The sequence below is a fragment of the Equus przewalskii genome, chromosome 17 (genome assembly GCF_037783145.1).
Source record: "Equus przewalskii isolate Varuska chromosome 17, EquPr2, whole genome shotgun sequence".
Taxonomy (NCBI): domain Eukaryota; kingdom Metazoa; phylum Chordata; class Mammalia; order Perissodactyla; family Equidae; genus Equus; species Equus przewalskii.
Genome location: NC_091847.1, coordinates 49,383,273 through 49,402,229, shown reverse-complemented (window position 1 = coordinate 49,402,229; position 18,957 = coordinate 49,383,273). Strand labels below are relative to the sequence as shown.

Here is an 18,957-nt window from a genome sequence, read left to right as displayed (position 1 = left end):
ACTGCAACCGAATGCTACCACCATGTGCAAAAACCACTCCTCTACCATTCAGCAATTTATAAAAGCCCCAGATCAGAAGGAAAACAATAAAACTACAGAATTAAGTCCTGAGGACTTGGAAATAGGTAAACTAAGTGAAAATGAGTTCGGAGTAGCTATCATCAAAAAACTCAAGGAGGTAGAGGGAAAGATAGAGAAACAAGTCAACGAGTTCTGGAGTTACTTCACAAAAGAGATTGAAACTATAAAGAAGAATCAAACAGAAATACTAGAGATGAAAAATACAATGGACCAGATAAAACAGAATACAGATTCCCTGAATGCCCATGTAGACACCATAGAGGAGCAAATTAGCATAATCGAAGATAGACAGGCTGAATGGCTCCAGACAAGGGAAGAAAGAGAACTAAGGATTAAAAAGAATGAGGAAAATATCAGAGAAATATCAGATTCAATGAGGAGAAAGAATTTAAGAATCATCGGAATTCCTGAGAACGTGGAAAAGGAAAATGGAGCAGAAAGTGTGCTTAATGAAATTATAGAAGAGAACTTCCCAAATCTAGGGATTGAGGGAGAAATGTGTGTGGAGGAAGCTTTCAGATATCCTAGATTTGTCAATGTAAAAAGACCTACTGCAAGGCATATAGTAGTAAAAATGTCAAAAATGAAAGACAAAGAAAGAATACTCAGGGCAGCAAGACGGAAGAAAATAACCTACAAAGTAACTCCTATCAGACTTTCAGCAGATTTCTCTACAGAAACCTTACAAGCTAGGAGAGAATGGAGTGACATATTCAAAACTTTAAAAGATAAAAATCTTCAGCCAAGAATACTCTATCCAGCAAAAATATCCTTCAGACATGAAGGAGAAATTAAATCTTTTCCAGACAAACAAAAGTTAAGGGAATTTGTAACCAAAAGTCCTCCACTACAAGAAATCCTCAAGAAGGCTCTCATGCCTGAAAAAATGAAAAAAGGGAGAAAGGGGTCACAAACCACAAAGTAGGGAGACAGATAGATAGAAGCAGAACAGGATAGCAAATATTCAATTATAGCATTAGGATAAAGGTAAGGAAACCAACAAAACAAAGGTGATCTTATCACTCTAACTACAAACTCATAACACGAGTTGGAATAAGAAATGAAAATAATAAATTAGGAGGGGAAGAGCAAAGGAACTAAATCAGTCTAGGTCAAGTAAGTAACAGACCACCAGAGACCAGACTATATTATACACGAGATTCTAAATACAAATTTCAGGGTAGCCACTAAACTAAAAAACAGAACAGAGCCACAAAACATAAACAAGGAAAAATCTAAGAAACCCAGCATAAGAAATTGCAGTAGTCAATGGGTAGGCTAAAACACACAAGACGAGAAACAAAGGTAACGCAGGAAAACCAGATAATGAGTGACAGATTGACAGCATTAAGTCCACATGCATCAACAATCACCCTCAATGTAAACAGATTGAACTCTCCAATAAAAAGACACAGAGTGGCAAAATGGATTAAAGAACAAGATCCAACAATTTCTTGCCTCCAGGAAACACACCTCAGCCCCAAGGACAAACACAGGCTCAGAGTGAAGGGGTGGAAGACAATACTTCAAGTTAATAGCAAGCAAAAGAAAGCAGGTGTTGCAATACTTATATCAGACAAAGCGGATTTCAAAATAAGGCAGGTAAAGAGAGGCACAGAGGGACAATATATAATGATTAAAGGGACACTTCATCAAGAAGAAATAACGCTTATAAATATCTATGCACCCAACACAGGAGCACCAAGGTTCATAAAGCAACTATTAACAGACCTAAAGGAAGATGTTAAAAACAACACAATAATAGTAGGGGACCTCAACACCCCACTCACATCAATGGACAGATCATCCAGACAGAAAATCAACAAGGAAATAGTGGAGCTAAATGAAAAACTAAAACAATTGGACTTAATAGACATATATAGAACACTTCATCCTAAAGCAGCAGAATACACATTCTTCTCAAGTGCACATGGAACATTCTCAAGGATAGACCATATGTTGGGAAACAAGGCAAGCCTCTACAAATTTAAAACAACTGAAATAATAACAAGCATCTTCTCTGATCATAATGCTATAAGGCTAGAAATTAATTACAAGAAAAAAGCTGAGAAAGGCACAAGGATGTGGAGACTAAACAATATGCTACTGAACAAGCAATGGATCATTGAAGAAATTAAAGAAGAAATAAAAAAATACCTGGAGACAAATGAAAATGATAACATGCCATACCAACTCATATGGGATACAGCAAAAGCTGTATTAAGAGGAAAATTCATCGCAATACAAACACATCTTAACAAACAAGAAAAATCCCAAATAAGCAATCTTAAACTACACCTAACTGAATTAGAGAAAGAAGAACAAACAAAGCCCAAAGTCAGCAGAAGGACATAAATAATACAAATCAGAGCAGAAATAAATGCTATTGAAATGAAAATGGTGGTAGAAAGGATCAATGAAACAAAGAGCTGGTTCTTTGAGAAGATGAACAAAATTGACAAACTCCTAGCCAGACTTACAAAGAAAAAAAGGGAGAAAGGTCAAACAGAATCAGAAATGAAAGAGGAGAAATAACACAGACTCTGCAGAAATACAACGGATTATAAGAGAATACTATGAAAAATTATATGCCAACAAAATGGATAACCTAGAGGAAATGGATAAATTCTTGGACTCCTATAATCTCCCAAAGCTCACTCAAGAAGCAGTAGACAATTTGAACAGACCAATCACAAGGAAAGAGATTGAAACAGCAATCAAAAACATTCCAAAGAATAAAACCCCAGGACCAGATGGCTTTCCTGGGGAATTCTACCAAACGTTCAGAGAGGATTTAATACCTATCCTTTTGAGGCTATTCCAAAAAATTAGGGAGGATGGAACACTTCCTAACACATTCTATGAGGCCAACATCACGCTGATACCAAAGCCTGACAAGGACACCATGAAAAAAGAGAACTACAGGCCAATATCACTGACGAACATAGATGCAAAAATTCTAAACAAAATTTTGGCAACCAGAATTCAGCAATTCATCAAAAGGATCATACATCATGATCAAGTGGGATTCATACCACGGACACAGGGATGGTTCAACATCTGCAAATCAATCAATGTGATACACCACATCAACAAACTGAGGAATAAAAGCCACATGATCATCTCAATAGATGCAGAGAAAGCATCTGACAAGATCCAACAGCCATTTATGATAAAAACTCTGAACAAAATGGGCATAGAAGGGAACTACCTCAACATAATAAAGGCCACATATGACAAACCCACAGCCAACATCATACTCAATGGGCAAAAACTGAGCGCCATCCCCCTGAAAACAGGAACAAGACAAGGATGCCCTCTACCACCACTCTTATTTAACATAGTACTGGAGGTCCTGGCCAGAGCAATCAGGCAAGAAAAAGGAATAAAAGGAATCCAAATAGGGAGGGAAGAAGTGAAACTCTCACTGTTTGCAGACGACATGATCTTATATATAGAAAACCCCAAAGAATCCATTGGAAAACTCTTAGAAGTAATCAACAACTACAGCAAAGTTGCAGGATATAAAATCAATTTGCATAAATCAGTAGCATTTCTATATTCTAATAACGAACTAACAGAAAAAGAACTCAAGAACACAATACCATTCACAATCACAACAAAAAGAATAAAATACCTTGGGGTAAAAACTAAGGAAGTGAAGGACCTATATAATGAAAATTACAAGGCCTTTCTGAGAGAATTGGATGACGACATAAGGAGATGGAAAGACATTCCATGTACATGGATTGGAAGAATAAACATAGTTAAAATGTCCGTTCTACCTAAAGCAATCTACAGATTCAACGCTATCCCAATCAGAATCCCAATGACATTCTTTACAGAATTAGGACAAAGAATCCTAAAATTCATATGGGGCAACAAAAGACCCCGAATTTCTAAAGCAATCCTGAGAAGAAAGAACAAAACGGGAGGCATCACAATCCCTGACTTCAAAACATACTACAAAGCTACAGTAATCAAAACAGCATGGTACTGGTACAAAAACAGGTGCACAGATCAATGGAACAGAATTGAAAGCCCAGAAATAAAACCACACATCTATGGACAGCTTATCTTCGACAAAGGAGCTGAGAGCATACAATGGAGAAAAGAAAGTCTTTTCAACAAATGGTGCTGGGAAAACTGGAAAGCCACATGTAAAAGATATGAAAATCGACCATTCTTTTCCACCATTCACCAAAATAAACTCAAAATGGATCAAAGACCTAAAGGTGAGACCTGAAACCATAAGGCTTCTGGAAGAAAACGTAGGCAGTGCACTCTTTGACATCAGTATTAAAAGGATCTTTTCGGACACCATGCCTTCTCAGAGAAGGGAAACAATAGAAAGAATAAACAAATGGGACTTCATCAGATTAAAGAGCTTCTTCAAGGCAAATGAAAACAGGATTGAAACAAAAAAACAACCCACTAACTGGGAAAAAATATTTGCAAGTCATATATCTGACAAAGGCTTAATATCCATAATATATAAAGAACTCTCGCAACTCAACCACAAAAAATCAAACAACCTGATCAAAAAATGGGCTGGAGACATGAACAGACATTTCTCCAAAGAAGATATATGGATGGCCAATAGACACATGAAAAGATGCTCATCAGCGCTGATCATCACGGAAATGCAAATCCAAACTACACTAAGATATCACCTTACATCCATCAGAATGACAAAAATATCTAAATCTAATAGTAACAAATGTTGGAGACGTTGTGGAAAGAATGGAACCCTCATACACTGCTGGTGGGAATGCAAACTAGTGCAGCCACTATGGAAAACAGTATGGAGATTCCTCAAAAAATTAAAAATAGAACTATCATACGACCCAGCTATTCCACTACTGGGTATCTATCCAAAGAGCTTGAAGTCAGCAATTCCAAAAGTCCTATGCACCCCAATGTTCATTGCAGCATTATTTACAGCAGCCAAGACATGGAAGCAACCTAAGTGCCCATCAACAGATGAATGGATAAAGAATTTGTGGTATATATATACAATGCAATACTACTCAGCTGCAAAACAGAACAAAATCATCCCATTTGCAACAACATGGATGGACCTTGAGGGAATTATGTTAAGTGAAATAAGCCAGTTAGAGAAGGATAATCTCTATATGACTTCACTCATATGAGGAATTTGAAAATGTGGACAAAGAGAACAGATTAGTGGCTACCAGGGGAAAGGTGGGGTGGGGGGTGGGCACAAAGGGTGAAGTGGTGCACCTACAACATGACTGACAAACAATAATGTACAACTGAAATTTCACAAGATTGTAAACTGTCATTAACTCAATAAAAAAAAAACACACAATTCAAAATGGCATGCGTCAATCCACCTGGTCTCTTGCTGTCCACCCTCTTTTAGGCCACCCCAGCCAGGGTTCTTTCAAATAGGTGCAACTCTACATGTGGTCTATGGACGACTGTCAGCTTATGACGAGATAAGGAACTGGAAAGTACATGTCTAGACATTTTATAGCAAGTGACATTGCCATGATAACTTTTCTGATAATTCATTTCAATTATAATTTTGAAAATTGGTCTTTCAGCAAAGATAGTCTGGAAAGCCCTGCTCTGGATTCCTTTCTTTCCTCTGGAGGAAGACAGTCTCTTCTGTTGATGCCCCAGGATTGTGGCAAATCTTCACCTTGGCTAACTTAGCTCTGTGGAAAGAAATCTCGTCTTCCTTCTACTCCTTGTCCCTACCTGTGACATGGGCCCCACTCTTTTCTTCAGCTTCTCCTGGATATCCTAGCCTTCTTCTGGTAGTTAATCCTGTCAAAGCTCTCCTAGTGCATTCTTATTACTGCCTTGTATTTTAGATGCCTCTACTTGCCATTTCTCACTCATTTTTTACTCAACTAATAAATTTATTGAGTGCCAATCATGGCAGGGACTGTACCAGGTGCCAGGGATATAGGAATCAGAGGATTCATGCCCTCTGGAGCTTCCCTTCTACTGATGGAGTTAGATGAATCAACAAGGAAACTTGTGATGAAGACTTTGAAAGAAACAAATAAGGGGCGGAGATGAAGGGTAACGTTAGGGATGAGGGCTACTTGTGTCAAGTTAGGGGAAGGACTCTCTAAGGAAATAACACTTAAGTCAAACTCTGAAGAATGAGAAGGGGCTGGAAGGAGCAACAGAGAGAAGGGGAAACAGAGGGAACAGCATATACACATAGGCTCTGAGCACGATACTCACATAGGACCAAAAAAATGCTAGTGAGAAGCAGGTGGGTAGGCAGGCAGGCACAGGCCACACACAGCCTTATCAGGTCATAAGGAAGACTTTGTTGCTTATACAATTAGAATTCTTCAAACTGTTTTAAACCGGAGTCAGGGTTCATTGTAAGTATGTGACAAGATTTTAAGAAGCTAAGATGGATGCAGGGAGACCACTTAGGAGGTCTAGGTGAGAGAGCAAGTGACTTAGTCACGGTAATGGAAGTGATGATGGTGAACAAGAGTAAGCTTAAAGATATATTTTGGAGAAACAATCAAAACAATGTCCTGATAGAATGAATGAGGGTGGTGAGGGAAGGGGACGTGGAGTCTGCCTCCCAGGTTTCTAACTTGAGCATCTGGTGATGGTGGCACCACTCACGCAGTCCTTATTGAACTTTATGAACTAGTATGCCTGGTATGAATGTCACTTGTTCTTTAACTTCTGGTAAATGTGTAGGCTTTGGCTGACTCATCTTAGTCTTGCCTTTCTGTAGTTTTTTTTGCAGATACCTCTAGTTCTCAATTCTTCCAAGCTTTGCCTACCAACATCCATTCCTAGCATAAATTCAATTTGATTTTCATTCCTGTATTTATCAGGATTGGCGAGGTTCTGTTGCAGTAAGAAACATCCCAAGATTTTAGTGGCTTAACTCAACATAGGCTTACTTCTTGCTCAGAGTACATGCCCACTGAGGGTCAGCAGGGTGGGCTGTGCTCACCACAGTCACTCATGGGCCCAGGCTGATGGAGCAGCAACCATCTTGCACTTTGCCAGAGTTCTGAAGGGTCTTTCCATTAAATGGTTATTTGCCAGAACTGTTCATATGACCACATCCAGCCACAGTGTAACAAGAAGGGGAATCCTACTATGCACCCAGAAGAGGGCAGAACCAGAAAGGTTAGATGAACAGGACTTTCATCTTCTCCTCATCCAATGTCTTCAGTCTATTTTTCCCCATCAGTGGTATCATATTGAATAAATTTAATAGTAAGTTATGGTTTATTAGGTGTCTATTAAGTTTCAGATTCAATATTTGGTATAAATCACATACCATCTCATTTAATTCTCACAACAGCCCTCCGAGGTTGGCTTTATTATGTACTTTTTGCATATGAGGAAAGTAAGGTAAAAGGATATTTATATCAATTAATAGGCAACCACAATAAGTGACATAGCTATGATTGGAACTCTCCTCACATTATCTCTGTAAAAAAACCACTTGACATCTGAACACAGAAGACTATAGTTTCCATTCTGTCAGAGGTAGCTCCCTAAACTTTAAAACCACCCTAATTTAGGGAGAAAGAGGAGGAGGACCTCATCAAAATTAATCAGGAAGCCACAGGGAAGCCAAAATGACTCTCATTCTATCCTTTTGTTCATTTGTTTAATTTTCATGTCAGTCCCTATTTTGTGAGGAAACTGCAAGCGTATGATAGAAGACGACGCTTGAGTTCTTAACCCAAAGCAAGTCCTGTGGATTCCGCTTGCATTAGGATCTCTCAGATTCATTAACTCCTCTCCACCTCCATCTCCACTCCTACCACCTCAGCCCAGGCCAACATTCTCTCTCACGTGGATTTGGCAATAGCTTCCTAATGGCCTCAACATGATACTTCTTGTGTCTCCAAGCCAGAGTAATTATTTCACAATGCAAGTTGGGTTTTGTGACGTCCCCTCTTGAAAATGTTAAATGGCTTCCTATTGCCTTTAGAATGAGGTTCAAAATCCTTAGCTTGGTTCCAAAGCCCTACATGATCTGGTCTCAGCCTCATCTTTGCCCTTCTCTACCTCCCCATCCTGTCCCCACCTCATTGGCTAACTCCTATTGATCCTTGGATCTCAGTGTAGATGTCTCGTACACAGGGAGCCCCTCTCTTCCAGACTAGGTTATGTGCCCTTCCTTCTCCTGTTTTACACCTTCATAGCACCTTACATTGCTTCCTGGTACTTATCACAATGGTTCTGCCTTTGAGTTTATTTATTTGTTTAATGCCTGTGATCCAGCCCCCACCCCAATCTACCACTCATACCAAGCTCTGTGAGTACTGAGACTTGTCTATTTTGTTTACTCTTGCAACCCCAGCAGAGAGCACAGCACTAGCATACAGCATTCAACAGATAATTACTGAATAATGCATGGATGGATCCACACTCCTGAGGAAGTCTGATGTCCTCTAATAATAATAATAACAATAGGAAGAGTGGCTAACCCTCTGATAACATGTTCCATTCCAGGCACTTTCTAAAGTAATTTTATATAAATGAGCTCATTAATCTTCACAGCAAACGCATAAGGTAGGCCCTAGTAGCATCTCCATTTCACAGATGAGGCCCAGAAAAGTTAAGTGATATATCCAAGGTCACATAGGAAATGTCAGAGTCAGCATTTGAACCCAGAGCAGTCCATGCTATTGATCACTATTGCTAAACTGCTCTTCTTAGAACAAAATATTTTTTTCCTCTCTCAATCTAGGGAAAAACATGTGGAATATTCTCAGTGCCTTTTTTTCTAAATAGACAAATTCAATTTTAAGGGATTTAATGATTCTTAAAAGTATCTACAATGTTGTTAAATTCTACCTGGTATAACTGACTCAGGAGAAATAGGCATATCTATGCCAAAGTACTCCCACCCCAGCCCTTTGTCCTCTGCCTGTAAACATCTTTTAGGTTAGAACACCACTTATCCTTTGCTTAAATAATTTCTTGCTCTTAGGGAGGCTGGGCGGAGGGGTGGGCAGAGATGCTAAGGACAAGGGTGAAAATGGAGCCATTAAAATTCCCAAAGCCCCACTGTCTATGTTGCAGAGCAAAACCAAAGTGTTAAATAGTGCACCTACTCTGCCTGTTTTATAACTCTGGATTTTTCAAGGAGATATTCAGAGATTCTTGCCCCCATCACGGCTCCAGTTGGTGTAAACATCATTTCCAGATATTTTCCAAAACGGCTGGAGTTGTCATTGATGGCAGTGCATGCATTTCCAAAGGCTTCCACCAGGGAGTTGACTTGCAGAATTTTCTCTCTCAAGGTCTGATTATTGGCCTGTGCCAAACAGAGAACAGTCAAGAGGAGTCTCCAGGAGCATTACTCCAGCAGAGATGCCCCATACCCTTCCCTATGCACAAAATTCACATTATCCTTTTGGGAAGGCCTCCATTTGAGGAAATTAGCATCAACCGCCAGCATTGTTTTCTCAGATGAGCAGCTCCCCAGGTGCATAGGCATCAGATGAGGCTAGATTATGTTATCATTTTTACCTCCAGACACACTTCACTTAAAATCTTTGACAGATAAAATGCCTAAAGAGTTTAGAAAGAATTTTCAATACAGAAATCCCATAACTTTTCTCAGTCATCCATTATAATATTCAATAAACCTCACCTGTAAAAAAATATTCCTTAATTTCTTTCTTAGTCACATAATATACTTATTCTCAGTATAAGTAACTGCTAGACCAGTTTTTAATTCCTCCAACGCCCATTTCACCAAACTGAAAATTTCCATTTCCCTCAACTTTTGCTCAAAGATTTCTATTTTCAATCCCTTAATCATTTTAGTGGCTCTCCCTGATCCTGTTCCTAATGTTTAACCACTTTTACTGCTTAATGGCTAAATGTTTCTATTACATTGAAAACATGAAAAATTAGTTGCTGATTATCTAGTGAATTCGTGCCGGCATTATTTTCCTCACTAGGTGAAAGAAGGATGGCATGCTGACATCTTAAGAGGTCTAGCTATCAGGAGGCAAACATAATAAAGATGGAGTGTTTTTAGGTAACCCCTAATAAAAACTAGTATTTCCACCACTTATAAAACATGCAGTTACTCCGCAGGGACTTCTAGCCACAAGACATAAAGCAGGTAGCCAATACCTTTCCCAAGAAAGTCAAATGCTGAACAATCAGGTGGGCGCTTTCTGTCTTCCCAGAGCCACTTTCTCCGCTGATGACAATGCACTGACAGAGAAAATGGAGTGTCGGTGAAGAATTCATAGCATGGTAAACCCTGCATATTCAGCTATGTTTTTCATATAACATCCACCACGGTACACCTTAATTTTTCACTGAGCAACATATCTTAGGAATCTTTCCATTTCAGTACATTGAGAGCTTCTTCAACCTTTTCACAGCTGCACGTTGTTCCACCGTATAAATGTACCATAATCTATGTAACCAGTCCCATACTGATGGATACTGGAGTTTTTTCCTTTTGATATTACAAACAATATTGCAATGAATAACCCTATATATATCATTATATTTATATGTAGGTTCATCTGTAGAATAAATTCCTAGAAATGGAGTTTTTGGATCAAAAGGTAAATACATTTGTAAATTTGATAGGTAATACCAAACTGCTTTCCTAAGGACTGTACCAATATATGAAAGTGCCTGTTCTCCTACAGCCTTACCAAACAGGGTATGTTGGATTTTTGCCAATCTGACAGGCAAAACATGGTATCTCAGTATAGTTTTAATTTGCATTTCTTTTATCATAAGTGAGGTTGGGCATCTTTTCATATGTTTAAGGTCATTCATGTATTTTTTTTGTGACCAGTCCATATCCTTTGCCTATTTTTTGTATTGTTGGTCTTTTCGTCATTTATTTCCAGGAGCTCTTTATGTATAAGAGGAAAATAATGGGTGCAGTATAATAAAAAATATATATTTGGTCTTTGTCTTGGGTTCCTGGCACAGAGCTCCTAAAACCCTTGCAATTTTCTGAATGATATGAGTGATAGGAGCATCTTTTGTTACACAAACAAGTCCCTTTCAACCAAACCTAACTGCTAACCATGTGGTTCAACGTGTGACCCAAGATAGCTTCAGGATGGGGGTTGGTCACCAGAAAGATCAAACACATGAATACAAGGTGGGAACTTTCAGCCCCACTATCCCAACTTCTGGGGAAGAGAAAGGAGCTAGAGATTGACTGAGTCATAAACGCTCTTGAACAACAAGATTCAGAGAGCTTCTGGTATGAACACATTGAGGTGCTTGGAGTGGGGTATGTCCAGAGAAGGCACAGAAGCTTTGCAGCACCCCTCCCCCCATATCTTGCCCTATGATCTCTTCCATTTGGCTGTTCCTGAGTTCTATCCTTTATAATAAACCATTAAATAAAGTGTTTTCCCGAGTTCTACGAGTCATTCTAGTAAATTGTCAAACCTGAGAGGAGTTGCGGGACTCCTTGAATTTGTAATTGGCAAGGCATCAGTGTGGGTAGCCTGGGCACCCCATTTGTAGCTGATGTCTGAAGTGGGGGCAGTCTTATGAGACTGAGCCCTGAACCTGTGAGGTCTGCACTAACTCCAGAAATTTAGTGTCAGAAATGAATGGAAATGAATTGTTGGTCATCCAGTTGGTGTTGGAGAATTGGTTGTCATTGCAAAAGACACAATATTTGGTGTCAGAAATGGTATCAGAAAAAAGAGAACACAGTGGGGCAACTTCTTAACTTGACAAACACATATATCTCTCTCCATTTACTTCCTCTCTACGAAATCTATGGATATTTCACAAGTTTCTGGGAAAGATAAGAATTTGGAGAAGTCAAGTTCTAACCTATAGTGAATCCATGTACTCCACTTTGTAACTTGCACTGTTATAATTTCACCTATTCCTCGACAAACCCAAAGCTGGGACTTTACAGGTCTCAGGAAATATACACATAGTGATTCTCTCATAAAATTTTCTCACAAATCAGGTTACTTCTAATTCAAACAGAAGAAACACACAAAGAAAAATATACATTTTCGAAGTCAAGGAAGGGTCAAAAGTTGGATACACCACCACTGTGAATCGGAGGTCCAGAAAGTTAAAGCATATGGGTGAGCTTTGTGTTTAACCAGCATTGAGTTTAAGATTTGTTCAGTCTTTACCCAAATCATGACAATTTCTCAGGAGCTAAATGGTGTGCAGTATTTCATACAAAAAGAACAGATTCTGAGATCTTAATAGGAAGGAATTTCATTTATGTCATTCTATATCCTGTTTTTATTGCAATAATTGTCACATAATCAGGTTTGTGTTAGCTCTATGCACTCATATTCTTATTAGAAATATCCTTATTACATTTTATCAGAGAAAATGAGTGCTCTTGATGTGAATGTTTCATGTTTTTTGAAAAGGGTTTTCATGTTCTCCTGCTACTCTGCCTTTATTACTGTTCCCGTCCCACTGAGTTACTATTTCATTTCTTATTTCCTTGAGTCAGCACCAGCAACCAGAATGGAAAGTTTTCAGGAAGACTTAACAGCTGCAGAGGCAGACAGAACACACCCTACTATGCGACTTGGTAGGAAAGGAAGGTGCGTTCTTACCTGGTCTTTGCTGAAAGTAACCATGCATTGATAAGCAGCATCTGCTGATGCAAATATGTGGGGAGGATTTGAGACACGTTTCACCCCATGATAAAGTCTGGAAAACTGAAGACAAAAATAATTTAAAGGATCCTTCTAATGCTCCACTGGACCTTCTAATTCTCCAGGACCTATTGCCCACGAAACCAAGGATTTGTCACTTATTAGGGGAACTGTGGCATCAGGAAGGCTGTAGAGTCTACAGGCCTGAAGTCAAATCCCTGTTCTTCAGCTACTGGCTTCGTGAGCTTGTGCAAGGGAATTAACTTCATCACGCTGAGTCTCCTCGTCTGTCAAATAGGCTTAATAATAGTACTTGTCTCACAGGTTGTGAGAGTAAGCGAGGTAACCCAGTGCCTGGCAGGTAGTAAGCACTAAATGAATGTTAGCTATTATTGTTACATCTTGCTTTAAAAATTTACCCCCAAAATGTAAGAATACCATCTGTGTTGATTATCTGCAGTTCAGGGTACATACCTGTGGGATGGCATAACTTTATTCTCACTTTTTCCTTCTTTTCATTTTCCCTTGTGATTTTTAATTTCCTATTCAGGAGCAAGATGCTCTTGAAGCATTCCTTACCTGTGGTGAGTATATGCTTAGATTCTGGAAGGGGTTTAACGCAATTAAGATGTCTCCAACATATGTGTAAATCAGCAAGTCCACATAACGCTTCTGCAACTGATGAATAATTGTATCCTAAGAAGAGGATAAATGATATTGAGAGTAAACATTATTTCAGTCAAGAGAGAGATTCTAAAAATAACAAATTTATTCTTATAAGAATATTTTTCTCTAAAAGATGAAAGTAGTCAATTTAAATCATACAATGACCCTAATGATCCTAAATGCAGATATTCACCTTGAAAGAACAAAAAAAATTGGAATATGCTAAAAGAATTAGACCCACTTAGGACTTGCTAAAAGACACTGAGATATCCAACAAATATTTTGTTTGTTATTGTGAAAAACTTGTCTCACCCAATCAAAATGTTCTATTTAGAATTTGATTTAATAAGCCGTTTCTATTGATAAAGTACACACAAAATAGTAACTTCATTTCTCAAAGCATTGCATTTAAAATTTATGTGGTGAGAATATAGAATTGAACACTTTTATATTGCACTTTAGTGATTCATGCATTGTCTTTAAGGGTCCCCAGAGTTAGAATTTGTAGAAGCAGGTCCAGTGCAATTAACAGCTCTATTAAATATGCATATTGTAAATGGGGATTATCACAGTTTTCAAATTTAGGATTCAAGCTGTATTAACTTTACTATTTCCCTAAAGGAAGCTCCTTTTTATGAAGAACAACAACTACCTGAATTTAAGGTTAAGATGCACTTTTTTAAAAACCGAAAATAATTTCAGCTGATATAAAACATCATTTAAGCCTACAATATAAAGAGCTTTATTAGAAAAATCCAAATCCTTTTCTCATCATTATTTAGGGTATTTTGGGGACTATAATTGAATATAACACAGGATCATAGTCAAAGCAACCAAATGCTCCTTGAGTTTCAACCCCAAGGATATATAAATAATTAAATTTTCAAGTGACCTTAGGAGAATATTGTCACAACAGAAAGGTCAGACCATTCAAGTGAAACAAATGTCATCGGTGAGAACTGTCTATTAAATATTTAGTACCTCATCCAGAACCTCTAGATTAACCAAATCATCCTCAAGGCAGTATTTTTCAGCATCTTCCACACGATAGGGTCTTCTGGTATGCATCCTTTCATGCCTAGAAGTTTATCCAGAGAATATTAGCACCAAGACAGAAAGTAATGTAGCAGAAGGTAGGCAATGAGAATGACTCATTGACAGTCTTATCACGTGACATGTTTGGAGACTTCAGAGAAAGGGACAGGAGGAACAAGTCCATTCCAGGTCCCCAAGCTCACTCTCTGTCACTGTAGGAATACCAGGAGTAAGGTGAGCTCCAGAGCTCAAGCCTTCCTTCTACCATAGTGGGCAGTATTAGCAAATGGGTCCATCTAATACTTAGATCTGCTTTTCTTAAATGCCCACCACACTACTTTCTCACATTTTTCTGTTCAGTGTCAGGCTTATAGTTCTCACCGGGTACTTCCCTTGAGGTCTCTCTGTGCTATCTGCACTAGCACCACCTACCTCCAACTTCTTGAGAAATTTTTTAAACTACAGAAAACTTCAGAGAACAATATAGCAAATACCAATGAACTGGTAAATGTTTACATTTTATCTTGTTTATTTGAAATCCCTTTGTGACCTATGTTCCACCCCACTCCTTTTTCCTGAATGACCACTATTTGGTGGGTATCCCTCCAGTCTGTTGTTAAATATTGGTCATACACATATATGTACCCTGAACAATATACAGATTGTGTATGTTTAATTATAAAAATGATATACTGTTAGCTTCATTCTGCAAACTTGCTTTTTTTCTGTTCAATGTTATGATTTTTAAAAAATATCTGTGGGTGTTTATTTATTATTTCAGTCACCTTTAATCACTGGGTAATATTATATGATATAAACATATACCAATTTATCCAGTCCTATGTTGATCAACATTTAGGCTGATTCAAAGTTTTTGCTATTAGAAACAAAGCAGTACTCAATATCTTTATGTGCATCCTCTTGTGTATATACATAAGATTTTTCTCTTAGGGAGCATTGCTCACCAGCCATTTAAAAAACTTGGTTGGCATCCATACTAATCCCCTTTGGTGTACTAAAATATCATTCTTTGAGATATAAAGTTAATTCAGGGTGAAAGTAGGCTTTCCCGCAATTCCCTTCATAAACTTAGCACTACTCAATGGGATATGGGGGAAAGCGTTGGCCTAGAAGTTAAGAGTTCTGGGTCTTAGTCTCAGGGTTGTGAGTAATGTGGTCAGGCCACTCAGCAAATCCCTTAATGGCCAGCATCTCAGTTTTCTTCATCTATAAATAGAATCACCCCTGACTGGTCTATTTATCTCACAGGGAGGTGTGAAAGCAAATACAGTCATGGATGTAAAAATGCAAAAGGGTTGAAAAAATACACCAAGCACTATTCTTAACGTCCCCGTCATAATTTGGAATCAACAATTTACATAGCTCCATACATTACTCAGAATACTATTAACTAAACAAAATCACATGTAAAATGTCCTCCAAGGTACTGTAAATTCACCAGCAGAGAAGCATCACTGCATGGTTTGTCCCTGTCACATTTTATACCCACCATCATCACAGCTTTAGAGGATACAGTTCTACCTTGCCAGGTCCCAGAATCTGGCTTTACTGAACATTTTGCTGTAAGTACCATGTAGCAGTCATGGTATCTTGATGTATACTCTATCTTTTGCTACACACATTTCACAAAAGTAGGTAAAAAGGAAGAAGCAAACTCAATAGCTCTGGATTTTGAGTCTTGAGTTTATAATACAATGAAAATAGGCAAAGAAACATTGACTTTTTTTCCTCTTCCTCCCTATTAAATGTTACTTCCCAATCTCCATCACTGATAGATTTGAAGAAGGGGTATTTGAAGCACAGCATTAGTCATCGCCAGTGCCAGAACCAGTTTTGCTGCTAATTCACATAAAGGTCCAAAAGCTCCATTTTAGTTAATATTAAAGTCAAATTTATAAACTAAGGGTTTTTTTAAATTAAACAGAACAATTTATTCATCTATGTCCTAACATATTGGTGATGTCAAAGAGAAATCAGACTGGTATGAAATATAAATTTTTAAAGTTTTTTTAAATTTTAAAATTATAAACTTTAAAATTCAGAGCTGCCACCTGCTTCTAGCTAGCCACTTTACTAAATAAAACAGCAGGAGGGTACATATTTCTCGTCAAATCTTCTTCACATAAAACCTAAGCATTTTTTTCCCTTGAAGTTCATCATCAAACAAAATATCACAACACATTTCTTATGAAATAATTAAATTCTCATCATATTAAATTCGACTGGTGTATCTCTTTCCTAAATTCTTATTTTGCAATTGTATGAAATAGGCTAAGCTAGAATTTATTCTACACATCTTCTGACAACAAAATCAGGAATTAAAAAAACCATCCACATATCTGGTTCTTGTCAAAATGGAGTAAGTACTCTCCACTCTGTCTCCCCACCGAGTGCAACTAAACACCCTGAGAGAATGCATGGGACTCCGAGAAGTAACTGGTAACAGGCAGATTGGGGAAACCAGAATCCAAAATACCACTGAATCAGGGCTGGCCTGGTGGTGCAGCAGTTAAGTGCGCACGTTCCGCTTCGGCGGCCCAGGGTTCGCTGGTTTGGATCCCGGGTGCAGACATGGCATCCCTTGGCAAGCCATGCTGTGGCAGGCGTCCCATGTATAAAGCAGAGGAAGATGGGCAAGGGTATTAGCTCAGGGCCAGTCTTCCTCAGCAAAAAGAGGAGGATTGGCAGCAGATGTTAGCTCAGGGCTGATTTTCTTAAAAAAAAAAAACAAACAAACAAAAAACAAAATATCACTGAATCAATGGTCAGTTTCCCAGGGATTTTTTTTTTCCTCCAGTAACTCCTGACCTAGACTTAAAGGCAGCCTGAACTGCATACAGGAAGGTCAAGCTTCGTGCTGGATGATATTTTTACACCCAACTAAAAATGAAAGCACTGACAAAACTTCACTTACAATAACACGAAGAAATAAACTCTAGTAGAAAGTGATGACTTTCAGTGTGAACATCCACAATGCAATACTGCTAGCATGGAAGTGGTCATCTTCTGAACCCAGCAGCAGATTGTCTCCCTATAATATTTTCTAAACAACAAACAACTTCTAAAAGATTTTACCTGCTGTTATTAGCAATGTATGACCTCTTACCATGCTTAAAGGCAATCAAATTCCCTAGACTTATTTGCTACCAAAATTGAAGCTGATAATCTGGAAGCTGATGTAGATGTAAGGTATTTTCACTCTGGAAAAGATCATTTCATTCTCTCAACCAGTAAAAAACAATATCTGCTACTGAAGGCCATCTCTGCCTTCCCCAACTAGTGTTCTTCTGAAACTGCTTCCTGCTTCATTTTTCTGCTTTGGCTATGAGGTTTGGAGGGTCTATTGAAGAGAAAAATATTATTTACTCCAATTTTTAAAAAATTATCCTAGACTTTACATATGCTTATAAGAAGTGTTATGCGTTTCATATTTGTATGTTTTTAGTTGACATTAATCAAAATAAATTTTGTTTAATTTTTTTACAGTTTTCTAGCATTACATGAGTTGTTGTCACTAGTAACTGCCAACTTGAATTTCCTTTAAATTCACATGCTCCACCTAGTGTCTTACTTGAGAATGGCATTTATTGTCAATTTTGGCTGAAGAATTCCTTGTTTAATGTGAAAAGTACAGATTTCCAATGAAAAGGTACTTGGATTGAATATTCCAAAGCTCAGAGAAATGGAAAGAGAGACAAACAGATGGATCAATAGCAGAGGCATTCTATTAAATAAAGAGTATATGGTAAGGTATTATAGTTCTAATGGCTCAGAAGAAATTTTCAAATTCCAGTCAAGTCCACATTGCTTCTTGCTAGATTTCCTATTTGTTTTTATGAAACTTTAAGTATGTTGGCTGCCAACCCTGGCTTCCCAGACAAATGGAGTTTTGGGGGTTAAAGTTAGAGAGGGAGAAACTCAAAGCTCTGGCTTGGGTTCGTTCCTAAAGTTTGGGTTGATGTGGTGGTAGAGGGTGGTGAGTAGGGTTGGTCTTAGGTTTCAGGGCTCAGGGGGAACCAGTGTCTGAGTGTCTGGCTCAAGTAAGACAGAAACAAGGGCAAGTCTGAAACATCAAGTCCAAGGAAAGGGTGAAGAATAAGAACTGGATCTGAAGAGTGGGTGAGAGAGCCAGAGGCAGAGGCTGGGAGTTTCCCTAAGACAAGAGTGGGCACAGATGAGGTAAAGGATGGGGGATATTTTGGAATGTCTCAGGCCAAGCCCAGGAGTGGGAAAGGAGCTGTAGAGGGCACCAAACTGGCTCAGACACTAGGGGAATTGTTCTCACGGAATAAATTCCTGAAGTACTGCTGCCTTCACTACAGTTTCATTTCTATGCCTACATTATGGTTAAAATCATTTCAATGTGAATGCTCTTTAATACCTCATCACTGGGCCTGCAGACTTCTTTGTTGGAGCTTCTGGTCCTATGAACGATATTGACAAATATTATATATTTTGTCCACAGTGACTCTTTAATCCCTTAGCCTCTTCCTGTTTGTCAACAATGCCTGTGGAAGCAGTGACTTCCATGCAGGTA

General features: G+C 38.4%; 1 protein-coding gene across 18 annotated transcripts in view; it reads right to left on the bottom strand.

The window, feature by feature from the left end:
- Positions 1-18,957, bottom strand: part of MYO3B (myosin IIIB) — a 409,912-nt gene that overhangs the window by 211,848 nt on the left and 179,107 nt on the right. For all 18 annotated transcript variants that reach the window (XR_011528407.1, XR_011528406.1, XR_011528404.1 and 15 more), the window contains 5 exons: positions 14,346-14,442; positions 13,278-13,394; positions 12,657-12,761; positions 10,207-10,290; positions 9,174-9,376 (listed from right to left, as the gene is read on the bottom strand). Coding sequence is in view for 14 of the 18 variants with exons in the window: in XM_070580113.1 (XP_070436214.1) it covers positions 9,174-9,376; positions 10,207-10,290; positions 12,657-12,761; positions 13,278-13,394; positions 14,346-14,442 (606 nt within the window). In the remaining 4 variants the exon portion in view is untranslated. The remainder of the gene's footprint in view (positions 1-9,173; positions 9,377-10,206; positions 10,291-12,656; positions 12,762-13,277; positions 13,395-14,345; positions 14,443-18,957) is intronic.